This window comes from Pygocentrus nattereri, chromosome 14, assembly GCF_015220715.1.
Source record: "Pygocentrus nattereri isolate fPygNat1 chromosome 14, fPygNat1.pri, whole genome shotgun sequence".
NCBI classification, from domain to species: Eukaryota; Metazoa; Chordata; class Actinopteri; order Characiformes; family Serrasalmidae; genus Pygocentrus; species Pygocentrus nattereri.
Genome location: NC_051224.1, coordinates 20,382,501 through 20,404,384, shown reverse-complemented (window position 1 = coordinate 20,404,384; position 21,884 = coordinate 20,382,501). Strand labels below are relative to the sequence as shown.

Genomic DNA, 21,884 nt, shown 5'->3' with positions numbered 1-21,884 from the left:
CCAAAGACCATCTGAGAGGTCAGTGGTGCTTTAGCTGGTCTACAGAAATGTTGATAAGTCATCCACCATATTCTCCATACGTGGGTGAGTGCATGTGCAGCGTACATCAAGAGAAAAGTACAAACCTGAAAGCTTGACCCCTATAGTGAGGGGGTTTGGTAGCTCAGTTACGCTGTGGGGGGATTCCGCTGGCAAGGTTTGGGGCATTTGTCTGTCTAACGGGAAGGACCACTACAAATCAATACATTTATTCAGACTTATCAACTTTGTCCTATGATGAAACATTGCTGTCCTGATGGAGGTGATGTCGTCCATGATGACAGTGCCCCCATTCACAGGACATGAGGGGTCACTGTTTTTCCTTTAATTTGTCACCTGTCTGTATACATGTACGTCCTTGCTGTCAGAACAAAACCTCCAAAATATGTGTAACTTTTTGGGAGAGGGCAAAAACAATTAGCTTTTAATGTAAAGAGAATTTGTTCCAATTTATTTTGGGGTGTTTCTATTACTCTGTCAGTCGATAAGGCCAGTTGATGACTGCAAATTATGTGAAAAAGAAAAGAACAAAAATGGAGCAACAAGATCCCAGTCCTAAGTATCCTCTGTATGCTATAGCTGGTCTGTTCTTATTAGTGTTGTATTTTGGTTGATCTCATTCTGGAATCTTGCCCTTTAAGGCACCTCCTCTTATGGATTTTTAGACATTTTAAGTCAAAATGTTAATTCGGGAGTTGCTATGTAATTGTAGTGTACATATAATGTGCCGTTCGCTTCTCTTAAGGTGGATCAAAATGAATAGTCGTAACAGATTAGATGGCCACTGCACAAAACACATCCAGCCACATGATTTACATAAGACTTCTGAAGAGTTTTCTGTTGATTTGTTATTTGTTATGTGAGTTAGTCTATTCAACTAGTAAACGATGGTTTACTTCTCCACTCTGTCCTCTGTGTGTTTGTTACTGCAGTATAAGACAAAAAAGAAAACGTCAACAACATTTCTTTGATATAACTTATATTTTGGTATAAAAATGTGCAGTAAAAACTTCCAGCATTTTAAAAAACATAAATACATTATTAAAAAACTGACAGTCACTATTAGTAGCGTTAATGCCTTGGTCAAAGAATTTCTAGTGAGGAGTCCAAAATGAATGGGTTCCAATAGAGCTATTTGTGCAAAACTAAACGTTTTGTAAATCTTTAAAGAAAAATGGCTCATTTTTTTAACACATATTAGCATCAAATATTCCAAATCTTTTGTCATATTTTCATCATTTATAAATTCCAGTTATAGAACTTTCTGATAGCAGCTGAGTGGGAACTGCTTTAATCAGCTGGCCAACCAATTTAGCAGTAATACCATCATCCTACTGCCCCAAACCTTATGCTGTAAAAAAACAAATATATTGTTAAGTTGTCTTTGATTTTTTTAAAATAGAATACATCCCTTTACCTTCCAAAATTAAAGAAAGATTCAGTGTAAATGTCTAGAGAAGCGTTTCATTTTTGTTTTTTAGCCATTTCTCTCCATTCACCCCCCCACTGGCTTATTCACGCCCTCTGGTGTTTTTTAGTCATTTCTTGGTCAGGCTTCCCTTAAACTTCTCCAGTGATTCTCTAACAGCAGGGTCTCTGCCGGCTCTGCCCTGGTCATTGTTCACTTTACCTCACAGGTCATAGGTCACAGTGTAAGGATCATATCATAATGAGGTAGAGTACGTCCTTCTTCACATTATTGCATGGCTTAGTGGTCAGTCGTACTCCTGTGCCTCCATCTGGACGATACTCTCCTGCAAATATAGAGAAAAGGTTAATGCAGACACAAACTGTAGCAGTAGCCACTTAACTAACTCAATGCTGCCACCTTCTGGTCACATGTACAGCTACACAGCTGACGTACTGCATGTAAGGCACAGACAAAAAAAAAAGAGAGAAAAAAAAAGTGAGGGAGAGAAACCAGTGAAAGAGAAAAACGAGAGAAAAGAGAGAATGAGTGATGGTATTCTGTCAGTAACTGCACTGGTTTGTAGTGTAATGAACACAGTAAACAGTAAAATATATAGACAAATCAATGATAATTACTGAGTGAAGCTAACATTGTTTAGTTCCTCCTTAAGCCCTACATACATAATCATTATTTTTAAGGCCCATTCTGATTTCTTTAGAGTAAAATAGGCTGCTGATTGATTTTTTTTATACACCTGAAGCTCACATGGTTTCTATGAGGCAAAGCTGCAAAACAAATTACTTACTCTGTAGTGGGTCAATCTGGCATTAGAAGAAAAATCATTTGGCTATTTTAACAACATGAAATGAAATAAAGTGCTACATGGAAAGTAACAGGTGACCAGCTATTTAACACAAAGAGTCGTGCATAATTATACTAAAATATTTTGATTTCATGTAGCAACAGCCTTCAAATACAGTGCCTCACCCTATATATATTAAACACAACACAGATCACCCAAATCAAAAATAAAGGAACTGCCCCACTCCTGACTGTGCTGAACAGTTTGGCCACATTATACATAGCAATAAAGCTCGAGAGAGAGAGAGGGAGAGGGAGAGGGAGAGGGAGAGGGAGAGGGAGAGGGAGAGAGAGAGAGAGAGAGAGAGAGAGAGAGAGAGAGAGAGAGAGAGAGAGAGAGAGGCCAAATAAATACAAACAAATACGGACAGAAAATTTGAGCAAAAAAGAGAGAGCGATAAAGTGTGAAAGAACAACTTTGGAAAAAATTTGCGGGAGAAAAAAAAAGCACAAAATTGGAGACAGAAAGAGGGAAAAATCTGAGAAAGGGAAAAAAAGAGAAATTAGATAAATATGAGAGAGACAGAGAAGTGAGAAAAGAGAGAAGGTGAAGAAAAAGAAAATGACAGAAACAATGAAATGACAGAAAGAGCCAGAAAAGGGTCAAAAAAGGAAAATTAGCGAGAAAGACAGAGAGAACAATAAAAAAAGAGAGAAGCAGTGAGAGAGAAAAAGAGGAAAATGAGATGGGGGTAAGACAGAGAGAAATTGAAAAGAGAAAGAAAGAAACTGACAGAAAGAGACAGATTTGAGAGAGAAACGATGAAAAAACCCAGGTATGTGAAGAATGCTGTAAAGAGAACGAGATGAACGAGTGTGCTGCTCACCCATCCTCCGTGGCTCTTCACCCACGGGGCAAAGTTCTCCATGTAGCGTTCAGCGAAACCCTCCACACGTTGCGGGACTCCGGTTGCCGTGACGACGCGCCGGGTTACCTCCATGGTGATGGCGACGCGTCGGAGGGTGGGGCTTACCCGAGCAGGTAGGGGCGGGTCCACGCTTTCACTGGCACACGTGTCCAGCAGCTTTGCAAAGGATGCGTAGGACAGACGGTTGAGGGAGGAGCGCAGCAGCGGGTTAGCGTTGATCTGTAAGACACACAGGAACCAATTATGAGACATTATTCCTGCTGCTGTTCGTGGTGAGAGGCATTTCTCCATGACTGTGACTTAAAGTGGTAAAAATACACTGATGGCCATGACAGGTATCAGAATGTTTCATGTCATGATTGCTAACTACAGTACACAGCAAAAACTATGACATACCATCAAACATCATGGCTGCTCTCTTGAGAATTATCGAGAATGGTGCAGTCGAGTGCAAAGGTTTTAACTTTAAACGGATTAGATAATAAGTCAATGTTTTTATTGTCTTTGTTCCACTACTGTGCAAATACCTCCAGTCAAATTTATGTATTCAGTGTATTCCTATGAATCACAGCTGAATCATTAGCTGTTTGCTCAATGATTCACACCTGTGATACCAAAGAGATTACAAGGCACAAAACTTTTGTGTCTGTTCAAAGTAATTTTCCTATCCCACTCAGCCCATTTTGGCCTTTCTGCAGCAGCTGGAGAGCTCGAGAGTGGAATAATCACATAGCTGATGGTGGTCACCTTCTCATTGATCGCATCCCCCTCCGTGGTCAGCACCTGAACAAGTGCCTGGACTATGGCCTCTTTATCGTGTTCTGTGAGGAGGTAGAGTCAAGAGGGGAGAAAAACAGAAGAGGGAAAACACCCAGTATGAATCAGCACATTGTTCAGGTAACATTACCTGTTTGACCGGATTAGTGAAGACCAGAACAATCAAAAACAGATTCAGAAAGAAAATGGTAACGGACAGGATTCTTTTTGGGGTAAATCACGTGCAGAATTACCTTTAGGCTGGATAGGTTCAGGTTTAACAGGGGATTTCCTCTTAACACTGTCCTGAGCAATACGGTCCAAAGTGTGAGCCACACCATCGTAGAACTCAGGAGGGTGAGCTGGAGATAAACATGTCAAGATATTCATAGTAAAAATATAATAATGCCCTTTTCATGCTAGTGGCAGCTCAAAGTGCTTTACAGACAGGTGACAAAGCTTAACAGTAATAAGACGAAAGAAAGACACAGATCAGATTAAAAGACAAAAACCACGAGATGCAGAGTTTCAATTAAATGCTGATTTTCTAATATAAGGTGGAATTGAGCTCCACAGTTGAGCTTAGAAGCATAATAATTGTTTTCTGTATTTTACAGAAGGTATTTATTGAAGGCCACTATCTACATATCCAAGATCATAAACACACTCTATGGTGAGAGACACTCTATGATGTAAGCTTTAAGGTCATTTAGAGCCTTAAAAACTAGTAGCAGAACTTTCAAATCTATCCTGAACAATACAGCCAGTGCAGCTCTTTTAAAATGGGAGTGATCTGAACTCTCTGTTTTGTTATTGTTTTGATCTGTGCTGTTGCATTTTATGCAAGTTGTAAGGAATGGGCCGTTTTCTTAGGAACATTACAGTGATCAACGCTGCTTGTAACAAATGCATGAACAAGTTTCTCTGTGTCATTCTGAGATAGAAATGAACTTTAGCATTATTTCTCAAATTATAAAAAGCTACATACACATTTACAAATCTCTCATGTTCATATTCCTACAGCAGGAGAACAAGTAATAACAGCAAGCACTGGTAATTAGTGCACGTTTGAGGTACTTTCAGGAACATAACTATGCTGATCTGATTCACAGTCCTGCACTGAAGGGAAATTCCACAGATTTTTCAAACGTTGCCTGTAATTACCTGGTTGAGATGAAAACAAAGTTATTCAGACAGGCTTTGTTCCATTCCAGAGATTCTACTGTCTTAACTGTGATAGGAACCGAGCGTCTGAAGCGTTTAATGCCTCTTGGTGAGCTCAGCCAATGCAAACAACATGGTGGTGGTAGTATGAAGGAAAACTGATTGAGGAAGGTGGAGAACTCTCAGAAATTGGGGCGGAGTTCTGGGCAGTTTCTGCCTGTCGCTAGAAGGCCAGACTGCAAACCCTTCGTAATGGAAATGGAAGGTGAGGATGTGAATTTATAGGGTGTTAGATTGGAAGAAGGAGGGGTTTCAGGCATGTTCTTCTCCCAAACTTCAGTCATAACGTAATTACATTTAAATTTACCTCTCAGAAACGTATTACTTGAAATGGTTATGAATACGTAGCCTGATGCCTGAGCATTTGTTTTTATGAAAGTTTTGAGAAGGTTTTGGCCTAAAATATATGTAGGTACATGCAGGGCAAAAAAAGCCCAGAAAGAAAATTCATGGTTTTTTTTTTTATTTAGAACTATTTTACCACTTTCAACATCACTTATACACTTTAAAAATGGCTTGTTGTTTTAATGTAAAAAAGTAAGTGACTGCCTTAAAATTTCATTAATTCATTAAACTTGTAATATAAGTACCAGGAAATTTCTGTGAGCTTTTCATACTGTTACTTTATTATTCAAAGTTCTATAAACTCAAAATTGTAACATATCTTGGATATGCTTACATTTTTAAGTTAAAACACAATCATTTTTACAGTGTATAAACTCAGGAGACTCGTGTAGGTTCACTGGTGGTTAAATAAAATAGCCATATTTGTGTTGTGGTCATCGCTTCTTCCTGTGTGGGTGCAAACTTACACGGCGACAGGGCAGGTTTAGAGGGGTCATGTGTCTTGTCGATGGGAAGCGAGGATGGCCGCACAGGACGATCTTCTTTCTTTAAGCTCTTTTTTTTTAAAAACAGTTCTGACAGTTTTAGTTTGTTTTTCTTTTTCTTCTTTTCATTCAATTTTCGTTCCCCCTCCTCTTCAGATGCAGAGGACTTCTCATCCTGCAGGAGAGCAGAAAGAATTATCAGCCACAGCTGAAAATGAATAATGAAAAGAATAAAAAAGGCCAATAAAAAAGTAGAAAACATTGTCTTGTGGAAACTGTAAGCATTTTTATTTTGTTTGTAGAATTTCTAATATGTAAGCAGCCTTTACTGTATTTTCTTATGAGGATTGTTTCTTCACCTCTTTGAGTGACCTGATGGTAGTGTTGCCGTTCTTGGATAATAGCCCCTTCTCTTGTCCCGACTGCCTCTCCAGAGTGCCATTTTGTGATTGGTCAGCACTGCCGTCTTTCTTTGATTTTCCTGATGTGGATGGACGCGGCTTCAGTCGCCTCTTTATCAGGTTTTTAATCCCATGCTTCTTCTCTTCCGCTGCACTTATCTGTTCATCCAGAGAGTCCCACTCACTCTCATCTTTCCTCTGCTTCTCCTTTAACAATGCACTGTGATGGACAGAAAGAGAGATGCAGACGGAGAACAATATCCGTGAGACAAAATCGGCACTTCTAATAGCTGCAGTTAACACAGTTTCAGACAAAATGAGCTCCTGATCCATTACATACATTTCTATTATCTATTATATTAGTATCTATTATATACATTTTACTATTGGACAATTTTTTTCCAACAGTGTGTTTGACTGGTTTGCTGAGGTTATATAACATTTCTAAGGTCTCAGGAACATTTTCATGAACATGGAACATTTAAGGGCTGGGCTATATCACAATATTATTATTGTGATAAATTGTCACAATTCAATACAATATGCTTTCACCAGCTTGTAGAACATTGATCAAATGTCTGTATCATTATAAGGAGAGCAAATTAATCACATTCAACTGGATCTAGAGCCCATGTGTCAAACTCAAAGCCCGTGGGTCAAGTGAGGCCTGTGAAACAGTCCTGTTCAACCCGCAAAATTATTTTAATTTTCTATTAATATTAGCTGGTTTCACCATAGGCTGCACTACAATACCCAGAATGCATTGCAACATAATGTGCGACAGCACTATAAAAAGAAATGATGCCAGGTGTCTAGTTCTAGCAAGCAGGCAGGTTTAAAAACCTACCATACACTGGGGACATTTAAAGAGATTTAACAGTTATCTGTAGTTACTGTAGCCAATTGTTTTGCATAAAGCCTACTTTTTTTGCAGTTTTGGGCCACACTTTATTTTGATGGTCCCTTATAGATGATCTACAGTCATGTAAATCGTTAAGAAACTTTCTGGTGATGCTCAGTTGCTTATCATCAACATTAATATTAGGGATAGATTTAGGACTAGGTGTAGGTTTTGCCTTGAGGTTAGGGTTAGGTTTGGGGATATATGTAACTGGCCTTTTTAGTGGTTTAGTGGTTAGTGTTCACAGTTTTTGATAGTATTTTTAAAAACGTAGCACTACTACATTACTACAGTAATCAGATTCCTCAATGCCTGTAAACTCTTACTCTGATTTCTTTCAGATTCCTCAGTCTGCACATGTGTGAAAATAAGGTCACGGTGCACACACGCATGACGAAAAGGTTTGTATTTTCATATAAAGCAATACTTAACAAAAAAGATGTGGCATGAAGCTTAAGTTTTATGTTACGTTTACGTCACGTCTTCTTCTTTGAGTTTACTGGCTGGATGCAAAACAGAAATTTGGTTATTGCCTATTTTCCCCATTACCTGATTACTCAAGTTCATGTAAACGCATTGAGCGGATTACTGACAAAATCTGAAATAAAATGGCTGTATTTTTGCTACAGACATCGCTGGTTCCTATCAACAACACTGTAAGGAAATCTGAGCTGGTATGCTTTTCTAAACTCCATCACACATCTGAACATCACTGTTGAATAGTACATCCAATTTTAACATGCTACTTTGAATTCTTCTGAAACATATAATAAAAGCCAATGAGCAGATTAGAGGTTCAATCAGGCCTGAAATTTTGTTCCAAACTGGCTCAAGTGCAGCTAAATTTGGTCTGAACCCAACATGACCTGACCTACATCATCTAAAACAAATTCAATTCTAATATGACATTTCATTGTAACCCAATATGCTGAATAAAAATCTGACAGATTAGCTCAGGTTAAGATAACACGCAGTGGCCATGATGACAGCAGTCATTAAATCACAGACAAATAATATACCTGAACTTGTTGGGGTCGTGGTATTCACCCCCGATCCTCCCAGGACGGTCCGCCGGGGCGGAGGAGAGAGCCTTGCGAAGAAAACTCTTCAGCACCAAGCGCGTCTCTTCTTTCACCTCAATGAGAGAAGGAGTGGGCGAGGGAGGTCCAACTACCTCCACAGACATCCCTGAGAAAGAGAGAAGAACAGTACTGCGGACGCTCCAGCTACAAATGAGCTCCAGAGAACACAAAACATTTAAGAGCTCTTCTATTAAACCTCACGTCATTGTGAATCACTCTCATGTGGCATTTTGCAAGATCCTGCAGAAACACGCTGAACCGCGGGAATCACTGCCACCCACACAGCGCGGTTCTGCATTCTCGCCTCGTTCTCGCGTTATGTGAAAGTAAAAGTCGTGCCAGCACCACTGAACAGAGCCAAGAGCTGAGGGTTAAACTTGTGCACTGAAAGCAAAACAAACCGTCCAAACTTGTTCCAACTGCAAACTTGTCATGTTCTAGATCAGAATTACCAATGAAGTGCCTGAGGTGTTCCTCAGTATGTTAATCTACAGAGTAACCCAAATACTGCCTGACCTTTATAATAGTGCTAGTTTGTGGTCAGTACTATATCGCATGTGTAGCTTTTCTCTGCCTGTCTAAAGCAGGGTCTGACTGATACCCGAGTCTTTTTTTTATCTGTACCAGCAAAAATATCAACAACTTTTAGGTCGCTGCATCACCAGGATACTAGTTCTCGATCTTGTGAGGACAGGAGAAACTTTAGAAGGCTGTGCTGTTGATAAGCCCAGCCTAACACTGCATTTTCATTACAATCAGACATTGTACCGCACACACGCACACACACACATATATACATACATACATACATACATACATACATACACACATACACACATATATATATATATATATATATATATATATATATATATATATATATATATATATATATATATATATATATACACATACATACATACACACACACACACACATATATATATATATAAACCTGTCCAGTGACACCCCATGACCTACATAAATATTATATATATATATATATATATATATATATATATATATATATATATATATATATATATATATATATATATATATATATACACACACACACACATACATATACATACACACACCGATCAGCCATAATATTATGACTCCTTGTTTCTACACTCACTGTTCATTTTATCAGCTCCACTGTATAGGTGCACATAGTAGTTCTACTTTGTAGCCCCCTTTTACCCTGTTCTTCAGTGGTCAGGACCCACATGGACCCCCACAGAGCAGATACTATTTGGGTGGTGGATCATTCTCAGCACTGCAGTGACACTGATGTGGTGATGGTGTGTTAGTCTGTGTTGTGCTGGTCTAAGTGGATCAGACACAGCAGTGCTGCTGGAGTTTTTAAACATCTCAGTGTCACTGCTGGACTGAGAATAGTCCACCAACCAAAAATATCCAACCAACAGTGTCCTGTGGGCAGCGTCCTGTGGATGGCCTAGCTTTGGGTTAACCTATTAGAATGTGCAACTTGTTTTAAGCGTTTTACTTTTATAATGCTGAATGCTCTAACAAGCTGAAAACGGGCACATTAACACTAAAATAAGGCCCGTTTTCAGCCACTCCTTATTTTTGCTGTATCAGAAAAGTATCAGATTGAATTGCCTCATTGTGTGAATTGTTACACCCCTGATGGTGGCTAATAACAACAAGATTATGGTGTTATTATAACAGTGCAACTACTAACACTAGTAATAATAATTAGAGGTGCATAATAATATCAGAATGAGATCAGTATTGTTAGATCACTGCTTAAAACATACAGATTTGACTGCTGTTTGATGCTGATTATTTACACTACAGTGCAAAATGGGTGCATTTTATTCATTCTCAAGTTGCAGGGACTGTGGACGTTGCCCAGCCTGTGATTTTTTTGCAGCCCTAACATTACTGACTGGAAGAGGTGAGCAGTCACTACTCCAGCCTATGTTTATTTCATGTAGCCCAGCATAGTTTTGATAAATTTGAACTTTTCTGGGTATTTCCACACAATCACACATCTCCTTATACTTATGTATACACCAATCAGGCAGGTTCTTTTTCTCAGCTCCACTTACTGTATAGCTGCACTTTGTAGTTCTACAGTTACAGACTGTAGTCCATCTGTTTCTCTGATACTTGTGGTGATACTGTGGAATAATAATAATAAGAAGAAGAAAACAAGGAGATTAAGATCAACTTACTAGTAGCATATTAATAACAGTTTATTAATAAGCCAAACCAACTTGATATTGGTGTAAAATTATATTGGCCAAATTTATATATTAGGCCTTGAAATTGGTTTGGGTCACATAATTTTCATATCAGTCACCCTCCAGTTTATAGATTTATTGATTTGTAATTGAACATCAAAAACATTTGTATTAGGGTGCTCAACACATCATTTGTTAATCGTTAACACTGCACTGGCTGTTACCACAAATGGCTGATATATGCAAACCAATTATATAGTTTTATCATTTGTACTTGAACACATAAAGGACGTATTTATGTTCCAACAAAAGAAAATTATTTTGGTGAACACCCTCCGAGACGGTCACACAGAACTGATTAGCCACCCCTGCCAAGTACTTCTGACTTCACAAACTATCCTCAGGCCTGGCCATCCCCCACTGAAAAAATATTCCAGGGTGAAGTGGTCTGGTGACTTGTTCCTGATGCATATGCAATATTGGAATGCATTGATATATGATTATTTATGCTGTTGGACTGCCCAGCTACATTATGCAATCGTGATGTTTCCTTGTGGCTTCTACTACAGTCTTCCTTTTAAGTGACCAATCCTTGTTGCTCTTCCTCTCACTGCAGTACCCTTCCCTTAACTGCGAAAAAAGCAATGCACTGAATTTACATGAGTCAGATGTGTACATCACTTCTACATCAATAAAATATATTTCAGCAACACAACTTTGTTATTTAGTTCACTTACTTTTGGAAACGATGGTTGGATCAGGTAAATTAAATTTAGACCTTTTTCAGAACAGAAAATATGTGCTTGGTTTCTGTATGGAGCACACGGTCCTGTGGTCAGAAACTGACCAACAATGCATGGTAGGTGCCTCACAAATTATCTACAAAAAAGTAAAAGACTACGGTCTTTAAAATGTTCACCTGTACAGTGGACCTATAAATTATGTGTTTCTAATAAAGTGGCCAGTGAGTGGAAGCACATGGATGATGTTTCTAATAAAATGGCCAGTGAGTGGAAACATAATGTAGGGGTTTCTAATAATGTGGCCAGGGGGTGAAAGGTAGATGTTTAACATATCTGTAATTACATTTGAACTAAATAGTAAATGAAAGTAAAAGCTTTATTAGGCTGACCTACTGCTAAAGGTATGAGACATCATATCAGCAGACATGCGATCAGCGTAACCGCCACTATATGAGGGAAGTACCAGAGAAGTGAAAGCAGAAGTGTTTTAATTCACATCACACAGATGAACCTGGAACTTCCAGTCTGTCCACATTACATACATTCTACACATGATCAGGCCCGTCCCTCCTCAGAAAGCCAGCAAATGTGACGTGGCTGTGTGACGTGGCGAAAAGCCACAACTCTGCCTAAAAAAACGTTCAGCTGCTTATCTGAATGTCATCAGTACTAACAGTCAATCTAAAGCAGATCTGCTGCGTTTAAGAGTAAGAGGCAGCAGAAAGAAGACACGGTCATGCTTGTCTTCTTTCTGGTGCCACTAATGGTTCAGAGAGTTAAACAGTGAGCTGTTTGTGAGACAGATGTGCATCTGCTGACAAAAGATACAATCACCCACATATACAAGGGACTGCTGTTTAATACCCATTGATGCCTTTAGCTTTGGTACCCAATACATCCAATAGACAAGTTGGGAAATATGATGATGTTTATCGTTATAGTGGTAAATTATATCACAGTATACTTTCCTGAATATATTGTGATCATCAGTATGTCGCGATTGGCCCCTCCCAGTCCAGTCTGTGCGTTCGTGTTTTGGTTTAGCGCATGTGCATTTTTGCCCTTAATAAATCTGTTGGCCCCTTGTGTTTGCTGGTCTTTGTTTGAGATGTTTGCTGTGTTGGATGTTTCGTTCTGCTCAATTCTAGTTTGTCTGTCCTGTCTGCCCCACGATCACTCCATATTGGCTTCTTGAACCTGGACTGTTATGACCATGACCCTGGATTTGCCCTTAATAAATCTCGCTTATCTCAGCACATGCGTCCACCTCCTCGCTCCTCGTTACACAGTACTTAAAGCTGCACTATGTAAGAATTGTTTTGGTTAAGTTTAAATAAGCAGCACTACTGAGATTAGGTAAGTAAATAAATAAATACATGAATAAATGAACAAAATAATAATTTAAGTCATAAGTGTTGTTTCAGATTTTGTAGGACTATGTCAGACCATGGTATCCACCGTTACGTATTAACGTCAGGCTCAGATAGAAGTCTGGATCAATGTTTAGGCCTCAAACGCAAAATCAACATTACACTAACAAAGATCTCATAACAATAGTAGACAATTCATTTCAATCCTCAGAAGACACGTCCTTCTCCAAGTTTTGACCAAGTTCTCTTTGAATACCCTTTAAACATGCTCGCAATCATCAAATTTATCACGTTACAAAACGCCTTCTCCTCAGTACGTGCAGTTACACACTTCCACCAGAGATCTTGCCAAATCCACATTTTATACAGTGCAGCTTTAAAGAACACTGCATTTCAGTACTATAAGAGCTGAATTAGTCCATTTTATTTAGATTTATTGCAGCAAAGTATATACACTGAATAAAATCATTTTACTCGTCGCTTTTTCATACTATTTTTTTTAAATATCAGGGCTTTCTTTCAGTGCTCAAACTTATCGAACTTTGTAAAACAAAACATAGTGATCTATATAGTGAATCAAGAAGGTGTCCTGAAATATTGTGATGTTATAATGTTGCCATATCGCCCACGATGCTGTGAGCTGAGAAAACGGTTAAAGCATTTATAAACACTGACCTAAAGCTGCAACTTATATACAGTTGGTTGTTACAGGAGGAAGATAAATAATACTTCACGTTTAAAGTACATTCATGTAACAAGATTTCATTCCAAGTAATTTTGGTCCAGTTGTCATGAACTGTTCGTACACTGTGAAGAGCAGCTGGTGTTTTCAGATGAAGAAAAGAGAAAAAAATGGAGATACAAGTGTTCCAACAGCAACAGCATACCCCACAAATTCAACCATTAATATAATAACAGTCCATAAATAACAGAATGATGACGCCTGGTATGCATGAAAACAGATCCATGAGAGAAGAATTTCGCCTCTTCAACCTCTATCAAGGTTTGATAGATCGGAGAAACCCTGGCATGGCCTAAACAGTGGGTGATGAGTCAAGTAGTCTTAGTTCTCACAAGGAAGCATTAACAATAGAAATACAGTAGTAGTATTAATGAATAGCTCAATCGTTTTCATCAATATCATCACTAAATAATAAAAGTTATAACAGTCTAAACTAGGGGTGAGTGACCTGGCATGAATATAATATCATGATACTTCAAGACATTTTCTGACACACAATAAGTATCACAACATTTCGTTCTTCTGAGGTTTGATATGTTGGATCAAACAAAAAAACTACGGCATTTTAAAAAAACACCATAAATACAATGATTTTAATTTAATTTTGTGATGCTGTGCTGCACTAAATCCAATTAACATGGCTCAGAAAAGCATATTGTGAGGTTATGTATCTCAATAATGATAAAATATTATATCTTTGTATCATGACTAGCAGGTTAGCTCATGGGTAGTGTGTTAGCTTTGGGTTAACCTATTAGAATTTGCAACTTGTTGTAAGCGTTTTACTTTTATAATGCTGAATGCTCTAACAAGCTGAAAATGGGTACATTAGCATTAAAATAAGGCCCGTTTTCAGCCACTCCTTATTTTTGCTGTATCAGAAAATGTACTGAATCGAGACACCACAGTATCATATTGTATTGCCTCATTGTGTGAATTGTTACACCCCTGATGGTGGCTAATAACAACAAGATTATGGTGTTATTATAACAGTGCAACTACTAACACTAGTAATAATAATTAGAGGTGCATAATAATATCAGAATGAGATCAGTATTGTTAGATCACTGCTTAAAACATACAGATTTGACTGCTGTTTGATGCTGATTATTTAAACTACAGTGCAAAATGGGTGCATTTTATTCATTCTCAAGTTGCAGGGACTGTGGACGTTGCCCAGCCTGTGATTTCTTTTGCATCCCTAACATTACTGACTGGAAGAGGTGAGCAGTCACTACTCCAGCCTATGTTTATTTCATGTAGCCCAGCATAGTTTTGATAAATTTGTACTTTTCTGGGTATTTCCACACAATCACACATCTCCTTATACTTATGTATACACCAATCAGGCATAACATTATGACCACCTCCTTGTTTCTACGCTTATCGTCCTTTTTATCAGCTCCACTTACTGTATAGCTGCACTTTGTAGTTCTACAGTTACAGACTGTGGTCCATCTATTTCTCTGCTACTCTGTTAGCCCCCTTTTACCCTGTTCTTCAGTGGTCAGGACCCTAATGGACCCTCACAGAGCAGGTACTATTTGGGTGGTGGAGCATTCTCAGCACTGCAGTAACACTGACATGGTGGTGTGTTAGTGTGTGTTGCACTGGTCTGAGTGGATCAGACACAGCAGTGCTGCTGGAGTTTTTAAACATCTCAGTGTCACTGCTGGACTGATAATAGTCCAGCAACCAAAAATATCCAGCCAACAGTGTCCTGTGGGCAGCATCCTGTGACCACTGATGAAGAACTAGAGGATGGCCAACACAAACTCTGCAGCAGCAGATGAGCTGTCGTCTCTGACTTTACATCTACAAGGTGGCCCGAAAAGGTAGGAGTGTCTAATAGAGTGGACAGTGAGTGGACACAGTGTTTAAAAACTCCAGCAGCACTGCTGTGTCTGATCCACATGTACAGTCTGTAATTACAGAACTACAAAGTGCACCTATACAGTGAGTGGAGCTGATAAAATGGACAATGAGCGTAGAAACAAGGAGGTGGTCATAATGTTATACATTATGTATACATTTAATTGTTCAGGGGGACCCTCACAAAAGTACCAAAAGCAGAGGAACCCAGCCAAACTTCACTTCTTATGCTGGATGTACTATGAAGCTCCAGTGCAGTTCTATAAGTCACTGAGTACTTAAAGGACATGCCAGCTCAGATTTCTTCACAGTGGTGGTGACAGTAACCAGTGGTCACCATGTCATCTACACAAGTACAGCCAATATGTTTACTGTCCAGAACTGCCAGTGAACCTACATGCATTCTCGGTTTATATACGTGACGTTGATGGTGGTCAACAGCCATAAATCTGGAAAAGATAACTTTTCTATGGGGCTGTTTTGTCTTATAACATCCTTTACTATCAAAGTATTTTAAAAATGAAGGTCAGGGAGAAATCCCGTTTCAAAACAGTGTCTCAGGCATCAGGCTAATCGTTCACGCACGTTTCACGAAACACACGTAACTAAAAAGTTTATGGGAGGGAGCTTTCAGAGGTGGATGTCTGGTTCCTATCACCACCAGTGTAAACAATTATGACCTGGTAGCCTAGTTTCTCTCGAACGGAGCGTTTCACACCAAACTACTTTCTCTGAACGACTGCATCTAAACCACTTAATTCTCGGAGAAAATAAGTGGAGTTGCATTAAAACTTTAAGAACGGGACTCTTCGCTGGGGTTGTAGTCACAGTGGCCTGTTTCGGCTCTAAAACAGGCCAATAAATCTTCCAGCAAGGCGAATGTGAGCTTGTCCTTCTTTCTTACCTGGACTGACTGGAGGACTTCAGCGCCAACACGACGGCCGAGTGTCCATGCAGCAGTGACGAAGACCTCGGTCCCCTCGGTCGAAGTCACAGTTAGCGCTTATTTCACGCACAAAACAAACAAAGACGAGAAGTTGTCCGACTTAACGCCGCGTGCGGTCTCGGGAGTCTCCTCGCCGCGCTGATCACAACTTGGTTAAAGGTGTTAAAACTCCGCTCTCTCGTCTTTGTCCGCTCACACAGCTCGACTGGCTGTAACTGAGCTCAGCTGTGGGCTCCTCCTCCGTGTGAGGAGCTCATATTTGTCTCCAAACTGATTTCTGGAGACCTGCTCCCGGGGAAGAGGAAGGAGGGACACCTCTATCCTCTCACTCCCAGCCTGCCGGCATTGTTTTTACTTCCCCGCCCCCGTTCCCACTAAGCCCCGCCTGGGATTGGTCAGTTGAGGTTAGCCAAGCTGCAGCTAGGATAAAAATAGAAATGCTTTTTTTCACCCACGAAAGAAATAAAAGGAGCTTTTCCCATGAAAATTAAAAGGGAATTCATTTTGTTTTGTACATGAAGTCATTTATCTGTGGTTTGCTGTGATTTGGTTATTGTAGAGAAACGTAGATTTCGGAACCAGGAACCAGGCGTCGCAACACAAATGCAGCCATTTCATTTAAGCTGCTAACCTCCAGTGAACCCACCTGTGGGTTCTGAGGATGTTGAGGATGGTAAATTAAACCTAAAGCTGGAAAAAAGTTTTCTTTGGGGACTGTTGTGCCTTATAACGCCCTGCATGTACATCTCCGCCAGTAATCTATTAAAAAGGAGCTTCAGGCCTAAATTTGATGTCAGAACTAGTGTAAACAGTCATCAGGCAGAATATCCATAACTATTTTGGGTAATAACTTTCTGTTAGGCAGCTTTTAGAAGTGGACGTCTGGTTCCTATCACCACCACTGTAAAGAAATCTCTCTAGAACAGAGCATTTCACACCAAACCACTCTGAATGAGTGTGTTTACATCTTAATAACTTTTAAATGTAAATGTACAAATTAATTATTGAGAAATCACCCTGTTATAATAATAATAACAACAATAATAATTATTATTATTGTTCGTATTATTATTATTACAATGTAAAAAAAATCACTGTAAATGACAGACTCATAGTTTTACTTTCACAGTAATTACTGAACAATGTTAACAGTAATTAACAGTAAACCAGTAACTGTAAACTGTGAGTCCAAAGTCATCTGCACCACAAGATTACTGTGAATTTGCTCTGCTGTGCACTTACAGTAATAAGCTGTAAATAAATTACAGTAATTAAAATGTCTGCATTATTAGAGAAGATGTCTTAAGATGAGCTGAATTTTAATGAAATGATGAATACACTATTGTGCTATTATTGTGAAAGTCTGGTGATAATTAACAGTGCACAGCTACGTTCTCAGAAATAAAGGTACTAAACTGTCACTGGGGCAGTTCCCCTCTTGTCACTGGGGTGGTACCTTCAAGGGTACATCTCAGTACCTTTAGTCAGGAAACATAACTGTACCATAATCCACTGAAAGGATATTCTCTAAATTGTACTCACTCCACACACCCCGTCTCAGCTCCAGGCTTTTTATTCTATTGTTCTATTTTAAAACATTTGGTTGTGAAAAGGTACAAATACGAAATTTTCACCTGGAAAAAACGTATTTAAGGTTCACTGTTTGGCCTTAAAACCGCTGTTGTGCCTTTGAGGGTCCAGTTAAATTGTACAGAGAAATATAGCTGCACAGAACCTTTATTTCTAACAGTGTACTGATAATAAGAAGAATGATAATAAGTAAGCTGTTGTTGTTGTTATACAGCTGTTGTTGTAGTTGTTATACTGCTGTTGTTGTAGTAGTTATTGTTGATATACTGCTGTTATTGTTGTTGTAGTTATACTGCTGTTGTTGTTGTAGTTGTTGTTGTTATACTGCTGTTGTTGTTGTAGTTGTTGTTGTTATACTGCTGTTGTTGTAGTAGTTGTTGTTATACTGCTGTTGTTGTTGTAGTTGTTGTTGTTATACTGCTGTTGTTGTAGTAGTTGTTGTTATACTGCTGTTGTTGTAGTAGTTGTAGTTATACTGTTGTTGTTGTAGTAGTTGTAGTTATACTGTTGTTGTTGTAGTAGTTGTAGTTATACTGCTGTTGTTGTAGTTGTTGTTATACTGCTGTTGTTGTAGTTGTTGTAGTTATACTGCTGTTGTTGTAGTAGTTGTTGTTAGACTGCTGTTGTTCCTGGCATAATGTTTTGTCATAATCTGTTAAACCGACTGATTGACCACTCGCTGCTGTTTTGGTCATGCTGGGATTTACGATCTATCCACAAAGTGTGATTGTGAAATTAGCAGAATTCCTCTGTGGTGGATGCAGGACTCCACTCAAAAAACATGGAGTGTTAGATTAAAATGCTATGACAAGTAGTGCCACACAAAAAGTAGCTTTTAAGATACTTCATTGAGTAATACATACTTAATGAATTCAAGTAAATCACACTAAATTCTAATTAACTGAAATGATTCATTTTATGTACTACACTCTCAAAAATGGTTCTATTCAGAGCTACGGATTTTCCTGCTTAAATGGTTCATTGCCTGTTGAAATGGTTCTTCAGATTGATGGGGACAATGTGTTGTACATGGTTCTCTATGCAACCTTTCTGAAAATGGTTCTATGTAGCACCAAGAAGGGCTCTTCTATTGCTGCATACTTGACAACATAAACAATAGAGGAACCCTTTTTGGTGCTACATAGAACCATTGTCAAAAAGGTTCTATAGACTGAGGATAAAAGATGAATAAGCTCAGAGAAACTCTGTATGGAGATGATCAGAAGTGAGTAGAGGTGCCTAAACCTTGACTGAAGCGATGTTAGACCAGTTAAAGGGTTGAAGGTGGAGCAGGTGATTTATTTTTGGGAACAATTTTGTTATATTTCTTGAAATACTTGATAGTGTTCAATAAATCAAATGCTCAGATAATTAAAAAGGCTGCAACACTGTAAAAACCCTGTCCAGTCATTTCATTCCCACAGCCTACCTGCCTGTCTGCTTACATACATACCTGACGACCTGCTCACATGCATATGCTCTGCTCATGCACTTGTCTGCACATGTGTGGAGTCACTCACACACACACACACACACACACACTAACGCAATGTATAAAAATGGCCAAAATGTATTTGTTAAATGTATTTAAAAGGCATTTATTTGTATTTGTCACTGTATTTTCAATTTTCTGTCAACTTAACAAAGACTTTTACAACTTTACAGACATAGCTAAAACTTTACAGACATAGCTAAATTCATTTGAAAACGTATTCCAACAGTAACGTACATTAGACACATATTTTGGCTATTTCTGTACATTTTCAGTTGTATTTGATAAATATATTTACAAACACTAATTTTTCTATGGTATATTTCTGTGTGTAATATTTTTCCATACAGTTTAATGTAAATGTGTTTATTAAAAAAACATTTGGCTTAATGTTCAATATATTAGTGTATTTCAGCATTGACTGCAACTTTAAAATGTATTTCAATGTGTTAAAATATGTGTTTGTACATTTTTTTCCACATGGGTCCAACGGCCACAAAGACTGAGTGAGCTGTAAGGCCTGGAAAGTGACACCAAAGATGCAATTTTTCTGTTGGACAGGTAATTATCTTGTCTTGTTTATGGTGGAATGTATTATTTTCCTGAATTATGTGGCCAACAAAGCAGCTAATTATGCAGCTACATTATGTATTAGTCCAACACGAATGTAAATGCAGTGATGAAAATGACCACTATGAGCTCTATGTCTTGACTGGTCAGACTGTTTTGAGGGGGGGGGTTTTGGAGGGAGGGCTGAATATAGGGGGTGGGATTTTTTTGGTTGAATTATTTTAAAAACTAGCGGACACTTATTTCTTTCTACAAAATTACCGACTCCAGCTTTGAGTAACCACTTTAGGTAAAAGCAGAGGTAGCTTAGAATAAAAACAGCTTGAGTAAAAAGGCATCAGGTCAAAACTCAATAAATCTCTAATGGGGTGTCTTTGGACTTCCAGTCATTCCACAGTTGTCAGTACAGGAGCTAAATTTGGTTGTATTCCTTTCTATTTGGATCCTTCTGCTCTAAAATAAAACCCTAATGCTCCAAACTGAGAGATGTGAGCAACAGCAAAGAACCGACATAAGAGTTTGAAGTTAAACCCTAATGAGGAATGAAATATGAAAGACTGAGTAGAAAGTACATTACCTCCGGTATAGTAGAAGTAAAAGGGTCATCATTATCATTTGAAAGTACAAAACGCATCAAAATTGGACATAAGTAGATGGAACTGAGTAACTAAACCAGGTTATTAGCCACTATACAAATTTCTACAAATTTCCCACTTGTTTGGAGAAATTTCCTTTATTTTTTAAGTTTCAGAACATTTCATTCACTCCTCAGACAATACAATCAATATAAGGGAACTAAGCCTGTTCTGAATTCATCATGTTTTGTGATGTCACAAAAAAACAGCACATTTACATTGATCCTCCTAATCAGTCGGCAGTAGTTAAGCCCCACCCATTCACACTGAAGTCAGCCCAGACTGCTTTTTAAATGAGGCAGCCAGTTAGAACAGAGCTCATTTACATACACAAGTCTTAAAGGCACAGTAACGGAAAAAGCTTGTTTAATTTAAGGGATAAAGAGATGTTGGACAATAGACATGTAAAAGAATTATGACTCCTTTTTTGTACATAAACTCACATAAACTTCATCAACATGTTTGTAAAGAAAAAATGTGATTTTCCCTCTTCAGCAGAAACATGGAGAGGCAGTTGGAAGAGACACAGGCAGACTGCGTTAAATAATACTGTTTAATGGATTTATTTAGGATAGTAATGCTCACATTAATAAAGGCAACTCTGCGTATGATCTCGATGGTGGTCCTCACTCGGCCCCCCCCAAACCCCGTCCAGCGTCACTTTGAAACTAGACACTGGTACAAGGATTGGGAGAGAAGGGGAGAGGAGAGCTGTGACCGGAGTGATAGATGAATCTTTCCAAACTGGTGGGTGTAAAATGTCGAGATGCCTTAATTAAAGTATTAAAACTGTATATATACATATATGCATATATTATACATATTAACAGGGCTCAGTTGGGTGAGTGTAAGAGGGTAGCTTACTTTAGTCAAAATCAATCAACAAATAAAATAGTTATTTAAAATAAAGAATTGCCGTCCACCTTTCCACCCTCATAGATGTGACATCACTTAAGACCTATATTTTCTTGTCCTGCATAAAAAACAGAAAAAGAAAGTATGCATAATTTTTCATTTACATTTCTAAACTCTCAAATTTTCAATGTGCAATTTATATCAACACAATTAAACGTAATGCAATTGATTTGATTTCCCTGGTCGTTATATTATGTAAATCACACACACACACACACACACACACATATGTGTGTATGTATCGCTGCTGTCGGAGTAAAACCTCATATCTCCAAAATGGCAACTTTACAGTTGAGGGAAAAAAACTTATTTACCTTGAATGTAAGTCAATGGAAGTTTTTCCAAGTAATTTTGGGACTTTTCTTTTGGTCCATTCATCATGAAATTTACATACAATGTAAAGGTACTTTCAAATTATT

At 38.4% G+C, this 21,884-nt stretch overlaps 1 protein-coding gene across 3 annotated transcripts; it reads right to left on the bottom strand.

The window, feature by feature from the left end:
- Positions 1–1,001: 1,001 nt before the first annotated feature.
- bcl2l12 (BCL2 like 12) lies at positions 1,002–16,592 on the bottom strand. 3 transcript variants are annotated; one of them, XM_037544811.1, is made up of 9 exons: positions 16,222–16,592; positions 10,456–10,527; positions 8,312–8,480; positions 6,350–6,611; positions 5,973–6,165; positions 4,191–4,298; positions 3,928–4,001; positions 3,139–3,399; positions 1,002–1,793 (listed from the first exon to the last, which is right to left on the bottom strand). In XM_037544811.1, exons 3-9 carry the CDS (start codon positions 8,476–8,478, stop codon positions 1,755–1,757), a joined length of 1,104 nt encoding a protein of 367 aa, XP_037400708.1. In that variant the 5' UTR covers positions 8,479–8,480; positions 10,456–10,527; positions 16,222–16,592; the 3' UTR covers positions 1,002–1,754. The 3 variants fall into 3 exon arrangements, with proteins under 3 accessions (XP_037400708.1, XP_017552911.1, XP_037400709.1); XM_017697422.2 differs by lacking the exon at positions 10,456–10,527; XM_037544812.1 differs by lacking the exons at positions 10,456–10,527; positions 16,222–16,592 and adding an exon at positions 8,576–8,593.
- Between the last annotated feature and the right edge of the window lie 5,292 nt (positions 16,593–21,884).